At 45.7% G+C, this 16944-nt stretch overlaps 1 protein-coding gene across 1 annotated transcript in view; it reads left to right on the plus strand.

Moving 5' to 3' along the window:
• The window catches only part of LOC308080536 (NALCN channel auxiliary factor 1-like), a gene marked incomplete at both ends in the record, with an annotated part of 51709 nt that extends 35120 nt beyond the window's left edge, over positions 1-16589 (plus strand). Inside the window, 2 exons of the mRNA XM_080422432.1 lie at positions 12150-12321; positions 16258-16589. Coding sequence (XP_080278558.1) covers positions 12150-12321; positions 16258-16589 — 504 coding nt within the window. The remainder of the gene's footprint in view (positions 1-12149; positions 12322-16257) is intronic.
• Between the last annotated feature and the right edge of the window lie 355 nt (positions 16590-16944).

Consider the following 16944-nt stretch of genomic DNA (forward strand, 5'->3'; position numbering starts at 1 on the left):
CCACATAAGTAGGTACATGTCATTAACACCCCACCGTCATAATCATAGATTATTCCACACCTCCCACTTGGTCCTCTGGCTTTAAGACCCAAGAGGACCACCACCCACTACCCACTTAAAGTCTTTGCGTTTGAAAGGTCTTTCGGCAAGAAAAAATGGGCACTAGGCCGTCAACATTGTTCGTAAAAAGGCGCAAAACATTGTCTGTAAAAAGCGCAAAAAACGCAAAACATTGTCTGTAAAAGGTGTAAAATACGTTACGAAATGGTAGGTTCCCTCTCGTGGTCCTTGATGCTGCATACAATCCTTTAAGCGCAGCCCTTACAGATGCAACAAAGCACAACTGCCAACTAAACATACAGACAAGGGTCCAAGCCCACTCAGAGGTGGGCTTAGATCCCGGCCATGTCCAGTCACAGCTGTACCAAGTTGCACCGGCATGGAACTGGCCTTACCGAAACACACCGCCAACCTCCAGGGAGGATGGCGGTGGGGAATCTTTTCTTCTTTTACTGCTCTTCCACTGGTAGAAGAACCACCAGCCTCCTAACGTCCCGGTGGAGGATGGTGGATGGGCAACTTGCGACGAGCTGGTCACTCTTGGAAGGGCTGGTGCAGGCAGGAAGGCTGTGGCAGGTCCTCACCTTCACGTCCCGGACGACACCTTTCTCATCAGGAAACGCCTCCACGACCCGACCCAGTCTGAAACGGCCCCTGAGTGCGTTCTGGTCAGCGAGCCATACCAGATCTCCGACGGCGACGTCCCTGGCAGGGGTGTGCCACTTCTTCCGGATGAAGAGTCCTGGACCCGCCAGCTGGCTCCACCGCTTCCAGAACTTGTCCACCTCGATCTGGATCGCTCTCAAACGGACGAATGGGTAGACAGTGGATTCGAACCCTCCGGGGTCGCCACTGGGTCCCGCACGCCCCAGCAGGAGGGAGTTGGGGGAGATGACCTCAACGCTCCCGTCTTGCAGCTGGGTCAAAGCGCCGATAGGCCTCTCATTTGCCAGGTTGGCGGCCAGGTACAGAAGGGTTTGGAACTCTAGTGCTGTCATGTTTCCTTCTTCTCCCACGCTGCTCATTGCTCTTTTCATCACATGAACAGCGGCTTCTGCTGCGCCATTCCGGTGTGGCGAGTCAGCTGGGTGGAATACCCAAGTCCAATCTGTCCCACTCTCGGCAGCTCTCTTTTGGACTTTCTCTTTGTCGACACTTGCCAGGAACTTGTAAAGTTCTTCCAGTACTGGCTTAGCTCCAACAAAATTGGTCCCCTGGTCAGACCAGAGCTTCTTAGGATGGCCCCTCAGGGCAGTGAAGCGTTGAAATGCTTTCAGGAAACCTTCTGTTGATAGGTCTTCTACGATGTCGGCATGCACCGCTCTTGATGCCATGCAGCAGTAGACAATGCCCCAGGCTTTCTTGCTAGTCCTCTTCTTCACTGCATCTCTGATGGTGTAAGGGCCGAAGAGATCCAACGTTGTGTATTCAAATGGTGCAGCTGGCGTTGTACGCTCCGGCGGGAGGTCGCTCATAACTTGCTGGCACATCTTTGCCCTGTTCTTCCGGCAGTGAATGCAGGAGTCGATCACTTTCCGAGCAACTCTTGGTCCTTGCACAATCCAAGCCTTCTTCCTCATTCGTAAGAGGGTTCCAGCTACTCCCTCATGGTTGGCCCGGTGGGCTTCTTCTGCCAGAAGAATGCTAACCCACTCCCCGTAGGGAATTAAGGGCACGCCGGTCCGTCCTTCAGTCATGGTCTGGACTCGGCCGTGGCACAGTAACAGTTTAGAAGTTTTCTCCTCACGGACTACAAGCCTGTTCAGAGTAGTTTCAGGAAACTTCACTCCTTTTTGAGCTGCCAGGCTTAGTTCTTCGAAAGCGGCTTGACGTTCAGTCACTGTCAAGGCCTCCCACTTTACTGGTGTGCAGGTTTTCTTCTTCCGCTGCAACCAGAACTTCACAGCCCTTCTGACGAAGCCGATCACATTGCAGAGTTTGATCAGCGTGCTGTATTTTCTTGGGTCGACTTGGTCCACAAGCGCAGCGCCCCAGAGCTTTTGGGGGACTTTGCTCTCCTCCGAGGGAAAGGCTGTTGTGTCTGAAGATTTTTGTGGCACTCCATCTTCTGTCTTTTTCTTCTCATGACTTACAGGGGGAGCCATCAGCTTGGCCTGTGCTCTTGTAGTTACAGCTGAGAAGGACTTTCTTTGGAGCTTGCTCACGACGTCTCTAGCAGCAGCCACTACTTCGGAGGCGGATTTCATGGGCCATTCTTCTTCAGGATCGGCCAGGAAGTCAGGACCATTTTGCCATACAGAGCTCTCTTTGAGCAGTTCAGGGGTGCAGCCGCTCCTTGTCACTAAGTCAGCGACGTTTAGTGTTCCAGGTATCCACCACCAGTCTTCCACGGGGCCAGCCTTCTGGATCTCCCCGACTCGATTAGCAAAGAACGTCTGGAACCCGTAGCTTTCTCTTTGGATGGCCCCTAGCACCGTCTGGCTATCCACAAAATGGAACCATCTCTCCACTTCCAATCTTCCATGCTTCAGCACGTAGCCCTTTAGACGAGAGGCGAACACAGCTCCACAGATCTCGGCCTTGACCGCGTCGCCCTTCTGGTCAAGAGGGGCTAGTTTTGCCTTTGACTCTACCAGTCGGGTGACTACACCATCAGATGTCCTCCACCTTAGGTACAGGACAGCTCCATAGGACTCACTGCTTCCATCCGAAAACGTGATACCCCATGGCTTTCCCCTCCAGCCGGAGGGCGTGATGCTCCTGTGAAACGTGATGCTGCTCAGTCTTGTATACTCCTTGAATAGCTCCACTGCTTTTCCACGGAGGTCATCAGATAGTGGTTCATCCCAGGTGTCTTTTGTCAGGTTGCCGGCCTCCTGGAAGGCTCTCCTCACAAGAATCACTCCCTTTTGCTTCATTGGGGTTGCGAGACCTAGAGGGTCGTACAGTCCAGCAACTTGGCTTAGTAGCACCCGACGTGACAATGGGTTTGGCGTCATCTCCACAACTTCCTCTTCGCTCAGGTCTTCTCCAGTCCTCATCTTCCCCTTTCTCCTAGAGAAGTTGATGGATACCATGACAAAGAGCTTGTCGTCACGGACGAGGTAACCAACTCCCAATGCCTTGTTGTCTTCTTCTTTGAGCTGGTTAGGCAGGATCAGTGTCTCAGGCTTGGATTCTGAAGCATCAATCCTCCCACTTTGCCCAGACCGGATCCAGGGCTTTAGGTGGAAGCCTCCTGTCGTCAGTATAGTTTTGACCCCCTTCAGGATCTCTTCAAGTCTGCTTGGGTCATTGTGTGATGCAAAGATGTCATCCACGTAGCTGTTCTCCTGAATGACACTTCTTTCATCCGCAAGGTGGGAGAACTGAGGAAGATTAGCAGTCTCCCTCATAGCCACTTGCGCTATGCATCCGGCCGGCTTATCTCCCATGTTCACCCGTACAATGGCATAGTCTTCAATCTTGTCCTGTGGTGAGTCTCTCCACAGGAATCGGTGAAGATGGACTTCTTGCTCTTCCAGCCACACTGAATTGTACATCTTTTTGATGTCGCCGATAGCAGCAAACTCTCCCTCCCGGAATCTGAGTAATACTGCCCGGATGGGGTTTAGCACGTCTGGACCCTTTATCAGGATGTTGTTCAGGCTCACTCCCCTGTATTCTTGGCTGCTGTCCCAGACGATACGCACTGGTGTGGTAACTGAATGGGGATTGGGGGCTGTCAGATGACTCACCCACCACACTGCTCCAGGCCACTCTTCCATCATGGACTTTGTCAACTTCACCGCTGCTCCTCTTTCAATCATTTCGTGGATCTGCCTGGTGTAGGCTTCTTTCCACTTGGGATCTTTTCCGAGGCGCTTCTCTGTTCTTAGGAACGTTGCTTCCACTACTTTGCGGTTGTTGGGGAGTGATGCCGGATCCTCCTTCCAGGGGTACTTTGCATCCCAGTGGGGCTCTCCACTGTGCTCATCCCTCTCCTTGAAGGTCAAGCCTGCTTTGATACGCTCCATCTCCCTTTCTTCAACCAGCGTCATCTCCTTTCCTCCCGGAGAGCACTTCCCGCAAAGACAGCCTCCGCATGCAGGGTTACATGCTGCTCCAATGCTGTCCATCTTCCACCAGCTTAGGGCATCGGTAGTACTTGTAGCGGTATTTGCCTTTCTCACATTGTCCACAGGCTTTGGGACATTTAAAGGGTGTTCCTTCACATTGTCCACAGGCTTTGGGACGTTCAAAGGGTGTTCCTTCACATTGTCCACAGGCTTCAGGACGTTTAAAAGGTGTTCCTCCACCTTAATGGCTGCCGTCCTCATGGAACGAGCAAAGTGTGTTAATGAATAGCGTGTTGTCACCTCCACCTCTTCAAAGAGGTCCGGATGTACACCGCTCACGGTCTTGCCCAGTGGACCATCCCACAGCACTAGATCACCGATTCTATGCAGTCTCTGCGGTGCTAGTCGGCCTTCGCGAGTGCTGATGAGAAGTTCAATCTTCTCGGGACGGGCCAATTCTCCTGGCCTGACCCCTGGGAAGAACTGCTCCAGTTCTTCTGATTCAACCACTCGATCCACTTTGGCGATGTCATCTAAGCCGTAGCAGATCATCTCGTGGGATTTTAAGGTTCCTCTTGGGGTCCATACTTTGATTGCCACGAGATATCTCCTCGTGTCGACCCTTGCCTCCATCTTCCCAACTCCATAAACCACCAGCGTGATTGGTTCTCCAGTCAGTCCGAGTCTTTTAGCGGCTCGGTGCGTGATATAGTTTGTGTCAGAGGCGAGGTCAATCAGGGCTCCGATATAGTCTCCTCCTCTTGTTGTGACATCCACAAGCATCATGAGGACTGGTAGCTCCTTTAAGCCACTTTTCTCCACCAGACTGTTCCTGGAGCATACCTTTGAGGTTACTTTGTTAGTGAAGGCTTTCTTGAACTCCTCCATCACTTTTGGATCCAACTTAGCTTCAAGCTTGGCTGCGACGGCTTCCTGTTCCTCTGTCAGGCCACGGGGCCCTCTCCTCTTCTCAAACCTGGTTTCCCTTCTGGTTGATGTCCCTTTTCCTTCTGAGCTGGGACAGAGGAGGTAATGATGGTCTGCAGGAGCGTACTGCCCTACACACTCTTCCTTTCGGCAGGGAAACCTCTGTCTACATGCCCTGTCGGCTCCGTGAACACTCAGGCACTTGAAACACGCTTTTGTCTTCTTCACCTGGGCTTTCTTAACTGACAGGTTAGCCTTCTTGAAAGCCTGGCAGCGGAATAGTTCTCCTCCATGTTCTCCATCTCCACACATAGTGCACGGTTCTCGCCGGAACTCCCTCTTGATCTCACTCACTGCTGTCTTGGTAAATGACTGCTTTTCCTGCCGTCTCTCTCTCGGCTTCTCTCGTTGGGATGTCCTCTCATTAGTATAGGTGGTTCCAAGATCCAGCTCTGCTAGCCTTTCGAGGACCGCCTCCTGCTTTTTCAGAAACTCCAAGAGACTATCGAAATGATCCCCTGCGTTGACACCATTCATGGCATCCTGCTCCAGGGTGATCCATCTCTCTTTGATATCCCCGGGAAGCTTCCCTACTATCTTGTTGATCATCAATGGATTCTTCATGTTATCCACCATTCCCAGGTCTTCTAGGTCCACCAGTGCCCTCTCCACCGTCTGGATTAAGGTTATTGCCTTCCTAGGCTGGTGGTTCTTTACCGCAGGCATTTCCTCTAGTTCCCCCAGGATCATCTGAGCAGTTATTCCCTTGTTCCCAAACCGGTTATCCAGGAGTCTAAAGATATCAATTGACGTTCTGCATGTATCTAATCGAAGCTCTGTCTTCAGTGCCCCATCCAGGCTGTCAAGTAGGTGAGCCTTTTTGCACACCTCTAATCCAGAGGGTTCTGCCAACGCCTGGACTTTCTCCCAATTGTCCCGCCAGTACCAATAGCTTCTTCGGTCCCCGGAGAACTTAGGCAGACTCATGGCCCTCAGCTTTACTTTAGGCCTGTACTGGGCGCTGCCATCTCCTCCATATGCCATGCCTGACATACCGTGGGATTCAGACACCACCTGCGATGCATCAGTGGCGCCAGTGCGGTCACTCTGCTGTGGTGGTATGCCTGTGGTTGGAAATGACAAGCGCGGAGACCCACCCTCTCTTACTGGTGTGGAGGTCGGAGCGGGTGGCCCCATATATCCGCGGCTAGGGAGGGCACTGACACTGGATCTGGCAGGTCGGTCCTTAAAGCTGAGCACTTGCGGGCTGGCTGGGGTTGTGGTATGTTTTAGCGGGTCGTCGTGATCCTCGTCTACCACCACTAACGATTCCTCTTTCCCAATGACCTCTTGGCCATGGTTCTTTCCTTCATTAACTTCCCTGGCCCAGTCTACCAGTAGCACCTCTATTTGTTCCTTCTGGATCTTGTACCTTCCCTGAATCTCGGCTACGTTGAGCTCAGGGACAATGTACTTCCATTCATTTACTCCTAGAGCATAGTCATCTAGTCTCCTATTTAGTCTATCTCTCTCTCTCTCTCGATCCTCCCTGGATGCTGACTGCAAGCTAAGTAGCTTGACTTTCCCCAAAGCATCCTCGAACTCCCCCCTTAGGTCGTCCATATGCCGTCCTGCAAAGCGGGACCATAGCTTTTCCCGGACCCTCCGATCCGTGTCCAAGGATCTTTCGTTACAGGCTTTCCTCTTCGCCTTGGTGTCGACAATCGCTGTTGCATTTCTAGTCTCATCGTCCTCTTTTAAGGCCCTCACATACTGATTCAGGTACGTAAAGACTCTATCATCCTCACTCAGGAGTGCTCTTCTGTCTCTCTCCAGTTCCCCGGCTGGCTTACGATCAATTGCATCATCTATCCGGTCTGCTATTTCCTCACAGTAGGCCAATGCACCAGTTAGCTTCTTCTTTAACTCCTCAATTGTCTCCATATTGCTTTCCGTCTTATGGCTCCCCTTTACTAGCTTTCAGCGCAGATATAGGGACCCGGAATAGCTTGATTACGGTTTACTAGCTAGCAGCCCGAAGCAAAGAGTTAAATAGCAGCAAAGTCAATAGCATCAGTCAATAGAGAGCTACTGCAGCCTCCTTAGCATACAGCAGTGTGTTGTTGCATCAACACGAGACAATAGAATGATAGCATGTAGCTTTGTAGCATAGCATCCTCAGCATAGCCTTCTAGCAAAGCATCCAATAGACAATCGAGCGCTACTGCAGCCTCCTTAGCATACAGCAGTGTGTTGTTGTATCTCAACAAGAGACAATAGCACGATAGGGCTCCCTTAGTATGTAGCAGTGTAGCATAGCATCCTCAGCATAGCCTTCTAGCAAAACATCCAAGAGACAATCCTCTCTAGTACGTAGCAGTGTATCGTAGCATCAACAAGAGACCATAGAATGATAGCATGTAGCTTGTAGCATAGCATCCTGTTAGCAACAGTGGCTCAGCAGCTGTTCTTTCAGCAAGCAACAGCTGTTGGTTAGCTTTAGCACGGCTAGCATCAGTGCACAGCGATCCTTCCACAGAAACAGTCACTTTTACTTCTTTTAGCTTACAGCTTTTCTCTTCTTTTGGCCCTCACAGCCTTCTTTACTACTGGTAGTCAATAGGAACACAATTGTACTTCCCTTTAACAGCTTCTCCGCCGTGCAGCGTCGAGTGAAAGTGGTCCGACCGTCGCGTCCTCTTTCCCCTCGTCCGTCTGTTCCACACTTTCGTTCTCCTCCGGAGACGACGGTGGTTTATAACTGTCCAAATATCTAATCAATCACACCTTGTATAATCGTAGATTTCCCTTTGGAAAGGTAGTAGCGCCGTGGTCAGTGGATACAACTCAAACAAGTGTCTTTTCTGGTGTTTTATTTCTGTTTCATTCACACACAAACAATCACACTCTTATCTAAACACTATACTGGTTGTTACAACGGTAGTTAGGTTATAAACCTGGAGATAAAAACATAGAACATAACAATCATTACCGACATGAAATACATCTTCACAAGGTATAATATATATGTGAGAAAATACGTTAAGTCGTGTAAAATTAGCTCTGTTTACATACCAACTGTCCACCGCGGCTCTGCTTTGTTACTGAAGCTTCTAATCTGAAAGCCCCGGTCCTATAGAAGTTGACGCATGCGCAGTACACTTGGTCACGCTGGCAGGCATAACAAATAACTAAATACCCCACAGAAAAGTAGATAGTAAATACATAAATTACCCCACTACTAGGACAATACTTTCTACGTGCGGATTAAGCCGCTAATCTACCTAAATCTAATGAAAGTATTATTATTATTCACGTTAGACCGGAAGTGCGTCACTTCTCCTACAATTAGCTGAACAAACGGTCATTCACCACTGGATGGTGCTAGAAGGCCACATAAGTAGGTACATGTCATTAACACCCCACCGTCATAATCATAGATTATTCCACAGCTATCCTTTGGTTATATAGCTCCAGAATGATTGATGAGGCAGCGCCGCGGACCCCCGCCTCGCCTCATCTCTCCGGGGGAGAACCTGGGATGACCTTGAACACGCCATGTGTAGCACTCTAGACCAGTGGTTCTCAACCTGTGGGTTGGGACCCCCAGGGGGATCCCCACATGATTTTGGGGGGTCACCAGATCACAGTGAAGTGACAATTTAAGAACTTTTAAGACCTTTTTAATACTAAGAAAGAATAAGAAAGAAAATAAATAATAAATAAGAAAGAAAATAAAAAAACATTACTGCATGAAAAGTAATCAACAAACTATATTGGCCAAACATTGGCCAAATTGTCAAATAATATAAGAAAGAGGCAAACATGTTTTAGCCAATCTACAATCGATTTTTTTCCCAAATCATTTCAGAATGTTTCAATAAAAAAAAATACAATTTAAAATAAGTGAAAATAGCTGATCTACAAACTCACAATTGGTTGCATTGCGGCATTACACAGAATCAATTAAATTAACAACATTATGTCAGAGAAAAGGACTGCACTCTGGTGTTCAGCATTCAGTGGTTCAAAATCAGAAAAACAATCCTTTGTAAGCAAACGTCTTTGGATAGGTAAAAATAACCCTAATTATTATTCTAATCCTGCAGTGGTTTTTAGTTACATATCTGCGGTCCTTCTGTTATCTTGGCTCTCTTCAGATAGTGAATATTTAGTTTTAAAATTAAAGTCATTGAGTTTTCTTGGCAGTGGGGGATTGTCCTTTGTCTGACTATGTTGAAGACACAGTTTCAGATCTCCTTTGTTACAAATTGACAATTGCCACAGAGACACCCGTCTCCCAATGGCACCAAGCAGGTACTTATTGAACTTGGTCTGTGAGGTGTTTCCGTTGTGCTCTAAGGCAGTGTTTCTCAAATGGGGGCACATGTACTCCTAGGGGTACTCGGAGGTACTACAGGGGGTGAGAGAAAGTGGAAAATGGAAAAACCTTTACTGTGTCGTATTAAATGATAAAACATCAAGAAACTTTGTGTGAACCTGCTGCTCTGTAAAGTTTCAAACCAAATAAAATCAACAACATTGACTAGTACAACTTTTACCGAGTATAAAGTAATACTTATTTGCCCTTTTTATTGACTTAAATTTTAGATTTTTCATGTCAATATTTTTTATGTAGAATGCAGTAGTCGGATAAAGGGGGTACTTGGATTCAGAAAGCAGGGAAAGGGGATACAGAAGTCAAAAAAACGTACTGAAATATGTTGGGAAATTATGGTCAAGCCCAGTCCAGACATATACTGCAACTGCACATTTCTCAAATTCTACACAGGACAGGACCATAGGGAAGAAAATCACTCACAAATGCACAGGCCCATCATCCAGCAAATATTTTATCTGTTTGTATTATTTTATCTATTTTTATAGAGATATATACAGCAAAATAGGCCTACCAGGCAAAAATGTAAATTGTGCATTTCTATCGTGCCTTTATCCAAAGCGCTTTACAATGTGAATTTCATTCACCCATTCACACACAAATGGCGGAGGCAACCATGCAAGGCACCAACCTGACAGTGACTTGCTCAAGGATACTTTGACACTAACCCAGGTCAAGCCAGGGATCGAATCGGGAACCTTCTGATTCCCAAGCGGCCGCTCTACCTCCAGAGCCACTGCCGCCCCTGCTCTTGACTTGAAACCCAATGTCAGTTGAATTTGACAACAGTTCAACAATCCTCCCTAAATGAAGGCGGCTGGCTATGGTTTGAATGTTGGGAAATGAACAACAATTCAGCCTGATGACAACAATCCATAATCATGTGTTGAGGAAACAGAAAAAGTGTGCCAAACATACCACGTGAGCAGGTGTCTGTGTGTGTGTGTGTGTGTGTGTGTGTGTGTGTGTGTGTGTGTGTGTGTGTGTGTGTGTGTGTGTGTGTGTGTGTGTGTGTGTGTGACACTGTGGATAAAGGCTTTTGCTAAATGTATTCAAATGTATTCACAATTAGTATCAGAATTTACGAAACAACACATGGGCAAATATTTAATATGTTGTTGTTGATATGTAACGTATTGTCTGTCATGATGAGGAATTGAGTACAAGGGACCACAATGGAAACAAGCCCTGGGCTTTTTCTGTCATCCTTTTAGCATAGCTTTTATACGGTGCAGTTTCAAACTAGTGTTCAATTAAATTCAATGAAACGCACACACACAAAACTGCCTGAAACTATTCATAAAAATAGGCCTGAAGGCCAATCTACACCGATGCAACTTTGGGGATAATGGTTGTAAGTGGTTGCAAGTTGTTGCAATTCATTGTGAATATAAAACAGGCGGCCAAATTGTAAATAATTTCACCTCAGTGAATCTGCAATGCCAGAAGCCTAGGCTTATGAGCCACATTATAGCACATCTCTCCATCCGCTTATCAGCTAAATGACACATCTCTCCGGGCTTATGGGCAGTGGTGGAAAGAGTACATGTACTCAAGTACTTTTACTCTTACTCCACTACAATTATTTGAAAACATTTAGTTACTAGTTACTTTGTAGATTTTGATTATTATTACAAAACATTACCACTTCAGCCCTATTTACACTTTGGCTATTTGAAAATCTACAAGTGAGTTTGTAGATCTGCTATTTTCAAAAGATGTTTTATCCATTTTAGACATATGATAACTGCATTCTGCATAATGAGTACTTTTACTTTTGGTACTTTAAGTATATTTTGATGCCAAATTCTTGCCAATACTTTTGTACTTTTACTCAAGTAAATTTTGATTACCGGACTTTTACTTCTAACCGAGTATGTCTACAATGCAGTATTGATACTTTTACATAAGTAAAGTACTTTTTCCACCACTGCTTACAGGCTACACATTAACATCTCTCTGGCTTTGTGATTGTGAGCTCCATTATAACATCTCTCTGGGCTTGTGAGCTACAGTATGACATCTCTCTGGGCTTATGAGCTACATTATAACATCTCTCTGGGCTTGTGAGCTCCATTATAACATCTCTCTGGGCTTGTGAGCTACATTATAACATCTCTCTGGGCTTGTGAGCTACATTATAACATCTCTCTGGGCTTATGAGCTCCATTATAACATCTCTCTGGGCTTGTGAGCTACATTATAACATCTCTCTGGGCTTGTGAGCTACATTATAACATCTCTCTGGGCTTATGAGCTACATTATAACATCTCTCTGGGCTTGTTAGCTACATTATAACATCTCTCTGGGCTTATGAGCTACATTATAACATCTCTCTGGGCTTATGAGCTACATTATAACATCTCTCTGGGCTTATGAGCTACATTATAACATCTCTCTGGGCTTGTGAGCTACATTATAACATCTCTCTGGGCTTGTGAGCTACATTATAACATCTCTCTGGGCTTATGAGCTACATTATAACATCTCTCTGGGCTTGTTAGCTACATTATAACATCTCTCTGGGCTTATGAGCTACATTATAACATCTCTCTGGGCTTGTGAGCTCCATTATAACATCTCTCTGGGCTTGTGAGCTACATTATAACATCTCTCTGGGCTTGTGAGCTACAGTATGGCATCTCTCTGGGCTTATGAGCTCCATTATAACATCTCTCTGGGCTTGTGAGCTACAGTATGACATCTCTCTCTCCGCTCTTCTCCCCCAATCCCTTCCTCTCAGATGGCCTACAAACCCTGGCTGTGTGCTCAGTATTTCCCCACCAGCCAAACGTCCTGTCAGAAGAAGGTGCCGTGTCACCAGTACTGTCTGGCGGTCCAGCAGAGCTGTCCTTACATCCTGCCCGACAACGATGACCTGATCCAGGGAGGCAGTCCCAGCTTCATCTGTACGGGTCAGTATGGGGAGAGAGAGAGAGAGGCGGAGGTGATAGTTGTTGTGAATTTGGTTCATTCTGTGATGGTTTGGCCCCTTAAAACCTGAGGCCCGATTCTACGAATGTCTTCTAAATCAGTTTTCTGAAAAAACGCATGTTGCTTATATCAGTGGTTCTCAAACTTTTTCATGTCAAGGACCCCCCAAATTAAATGTATTTGGCCGCTATCTCAAAATATTTTGCTCCAGGGACCCCCAGAAGCAAAGATTTGAGTTAAACATGCATTAAAAAAATATATATATATATTCAAAGATTTTCACACATTTTCAAGATTTTTCAAAAAATTGCAGATCTACAAGTTTGAGCTTGAGACATACTATGAGCTTGTATATCTGCTATTTTTTAATAGCCACTAAAATTACACAGATGCTTTCCTGATTTTAATGGGTTAAGCGATAGCATGTGGCTACATAACCAGAGCACAGATTGGTAGGTAAAACTAAATACTGTATATCATTTAGTTTAATGCATTTAGGTGAAGGTGAAACACTGGAAAGAAAGTGTATTTCCTGGATCAGCAACATGATAACATGCAAGCAACATCAACCACTTCAACTCTATCTATACCGTCGCTGTCTGGGTCCATTACCTTTCATGAAATGGAAGAAAATAACCTGTGTTCCAATGGATCCAATGTAGTTATTGTGTAGTCTCAAGCTCTTGTTAGTACTTTTCATTGGTTAGATATTTATAAAACCCACACAGACAGACCGACTTCACGTCGCAAACGTGTCGTGAGCTTGTAGATCAGCTATTTTTGAAACTTTTGTGAGGCATTCTTCGTCATACGACAATGTAGGCCATTCATTTAACACATTCAATCCGGGAACGCATCTCTGTCATTTTTGATTTATTTGGCTATTCAAAAATAGCAGATCTACAAGCTCATAGCTCGGCACCGAGTGCCGCGCTATGAGCTTTAGAACATTTTTGGAAAATGTGGGCAAATTTTTGAATATGTATTATTTAAAGCTAACTTTTGTAAAGTTATATTTTGTTCCAGGGACCCTCAGAAGCAAAGATTTGAGTTACAAATGTTTGCTTTAAAAAACAATATATATATATTGAAAGATTTGCTCACATTTTCACGTTTTTTCAAAAATAGCAGATCTACAAGCTCATAGCGTGGCACTCTGTGCTTGTATATCTGATATTTTTGACTAGCCAAAGAAATCTAAAATGACAGATGCGTTCAATGGGTAAAAAAAAAAAAAAAAAAAAACATAAACAGTTGAAATACGATGTTACAAGGTTTCTACCCGGCAGCAACGATACAATATGAATGTAGAAAGTGATAAAGCTTGCACAAAGGTTCCCCGTTTTGTTAGTGCTTTCTGATGACTTGTACTACTTACTGTAGGTATAGTGGTCCGGGTGAGGGATGCCTGGGTTTATACGAGGACACATTCTGAGAACACTGTGACAACAGTGGATAGATTGTATCCCGTGTCTCATTTATAATGATGTGGTTTTTTTAAACGAATCAACAAAGCAACATCAGTCATAAGGGCCTGCCCACGGTTTCCTGTGCTATATGGAGGCAGATGGGATCACAGTTCTTTCTTTCCCCTCGCTCTACACCTGCCTTGCCTTACGTTAAAATCTGCTCCACTCAGAGTATCTCTTTCTTTAGGTAGACGCTTTATTGATCCCCCGGGAGGGAAATATTGCATGCAGCCGCACAGAGAGAAGAAAAGATAGCCTATATACAGTATATGAAAGACAGGACAACCCATACCGTGCATAACAAGAAAACGTTGGCGCCTCTACTCCAGTCCTTAACCACTTGAACCTATTCTGGGGGGAGGGGGACAATCGCCAAACATAGCAGGTCTCACAACACAACACATTGTTAAGCTTGTAGATCTGCTATTTTTGGTGAAGGGAATTTGTGTAGAGGGAAGTACAGAACCAAGTGGCCATTTTACTAAGTATAGAGCATGTGGTTCTCAACCTTTTCAGGCCGCGACCCCCAAAGTAATCATTTTTGGATTGGGGACCCCCCAGATAAATATTGTGGAAAATAGCAGATCTACAAGCTCACAACGCCTCGCAGTGCGAGGCGTTGTGAGCTTGTAGATCTGCTATTTTCAGGGATTTTTTTTTTGTTGCTAAAGCTAAAGTGTTATGGTAAAAAAAAAACATATCACACAAATATTTGGCGGCCCCCCTGTAGTAACTCTGAGGACCCCCTAGGGGTCCCGGACCCCCTGTTAAAGACCCCTGGTATAGAAGGTATAAGTGGCTTAAAGGTAGGGTTAGTGATTTTCTTTGATTAAATTAAGTGTTAAATAGCTCTATATTCTGATAATACTCATTGCTATAGAGTGTTTGTTCAGTAAAAGGAGTCTCCTTTGTCTCTCCAGCTCTTTATAAAACAGAAAATGCATTTTCGTTTCAGTTTCATTTCCAATTTTATCCAATCAGGATAGAGAACCCAATCAGGATATAGATTAAACAAGTGAAATTGGAAGTGATGACACTAAGAAATAAGCAGGAAAAATTGGAACTGGAACATTATAAAAATGAAGCTTAAAAATTGGTACTTTCTCCTGATTGGCTGAGATTTTGACACCTACCGTAAAATGTATTTTCTGTTTATTAAAGAGCTGGAGAGACGGGGAGACTCCTGTTACTGAACAAACACTCTATAGCAATGATTTCAATCAGAATATAGTGCTTTAACCTTTTACCAAAATACTTTTTGTTTTAACCCAAAAATATCACTTACCCTACCTTTAAGTAATTTTAAATGTGACTGAAAATAAATAAATAATACTAATAAAGAGTAATGCCTTGGACAACCAGTTGCCGTTTAGATGCGTGTTTGTCCAGGCTCATATACTGTAGTATTTCTAGTGAAGAATGTGTTTTGAGGTCACACACAGTGACATCTCACAAGCCATGTTCATTGTAATACCAGAGGGCTTTATAGGGACTTCAGTTCATTCTGCACAACTGCCAGATTACAAGATATGCTGCACAAAGCTTGGCCACCCCGATGAAGCTGCACTGTGTTATCTAAGTCAGTGGTTCTCAAGCTCAATTCAATTTCAAAGACCCCCCATAAGAGTTACAGACCCGTAAGAGTCCATAATTTGGAAACCCCTCAAGGAACCCTGAGAACCACTGATCGAAGTAATATAAAAGCAAAAGTGCCCCTTCTAAATAAATAAATACAAAAAGAAAAAAACTTATAGAGCAGCTATTTATTTTTTGTTTTTGTTTTTATGTGGTTAAGTGGTCAAATGGAATAAGAAAAATAGGAGCCATGAAGTGGTGAAGTAATGGCTCAGTCTTTATGGGTGGTTGTGTTGTGACCGTCTCACTGCAGGACATTATCAGGGCCAAACGTGATGACATAAACGTCAGCATGTTAAGATCACATAAAGGGCATTTTAGGGCATTTCTACTTTATGGGAAAGGACAGAGTCGGGACAGAGAGCAGAGTCTGAACCACGTGAACCCATAGCATCTCTGTTCTGAGACGTTTACCTTTGTACCTCAGTGGTTCTCATGTGGTCAAGGGGGCCCCCAGGGGTCCTTGAGGGGGTCCCCAGGAAAATGAGGAACTAACCACTTGAAAGTATTTTATGGAATAACATACTTCACCTAGTTAATCAATTTTATACTTAGGCTACTTAAAGCCGATCTACAGGCTCACAATGGGTGTGCCATTGTGTCAAAAGTGACAAATTGTGAGTTTGTAGATTGGCAATTTTTGAAACATTTTGAAAAATGTTTTTAACACAAATTTCCTCTTATGGGGGCCCTGGCACAGAATCCTTTCAAACGAGGGTCCACGGCCAAATACGTTTCAATTTGGGGGTCCCTTCTTTGTTTGAGAACCACTGTCCTCAAACTGCACCTTATTATTCCCGTTCTCCTCACCAGGGCTCTTGGGCGATCGGCAGCCGGAGAGCGAGGCGGAGTGCTGTGACATCAGATGGGACGCCGCCAGAGTGGACCAGCCTTCAGGCGGGACACACAAAAGGACTCCTCCTCCCCCTGCTCCGTGCCAACCCACGGAGGGGGCCACGGTCACCTCCGCCGCCACGCCCCGATTATGTGGCGGGCGACTGAAGATCTGCCTGCTCGCCCTCGTCCTCCTACACACTGTCATCGTCATACACACGGCCTCCCATAATTCCACAGGGGTGGCGGGGGAGTCGCCGGCCCTCGCCGTTTTCTCGCCGGAGGAGAGTGCCGCCTCTAACGAAGAGTGAACCTCGGGGTGGGGGGGAGGGTTGGGTGGGGAGGGGGAGGGTTCAAATCAAAGATTTTACAAAGCTTGTAAAGAATGATGTCTTTCAAGAGGAATAATGTTTCCTTTATGGCTGTTACAGTGTCGCATGGCTGCCAGGGACACGTCTGGCGGCGAGACATTCTGGACACGCCTCCGCAATCTGCCGCCAATGAAACCATCCAACCACAGGAAGTGGGAGGGGATATATAGTATCCAGAAGCTAGGGATGCTGGGATTGGACATTGGACCAAAACCGAGATGTCTGACGCCGGATTTATAGTTTGTCGTGCGGCGGAGTCGCGCGCCCTTAATTAACCGATTATACAAGCTCGCGG

Source organism: Gymnoscopelus braueri, assembly GCF_963280865.1.
Source record: "Gymnoscopelus braueri genome assembly, chromosome: 24".
NCBI lineage: Eukaryota > Metazoa > Chordata > Actinopteri > Myctophiformes > Myctophidae > Gymnoscopelus > Gymnoscopelus braueri.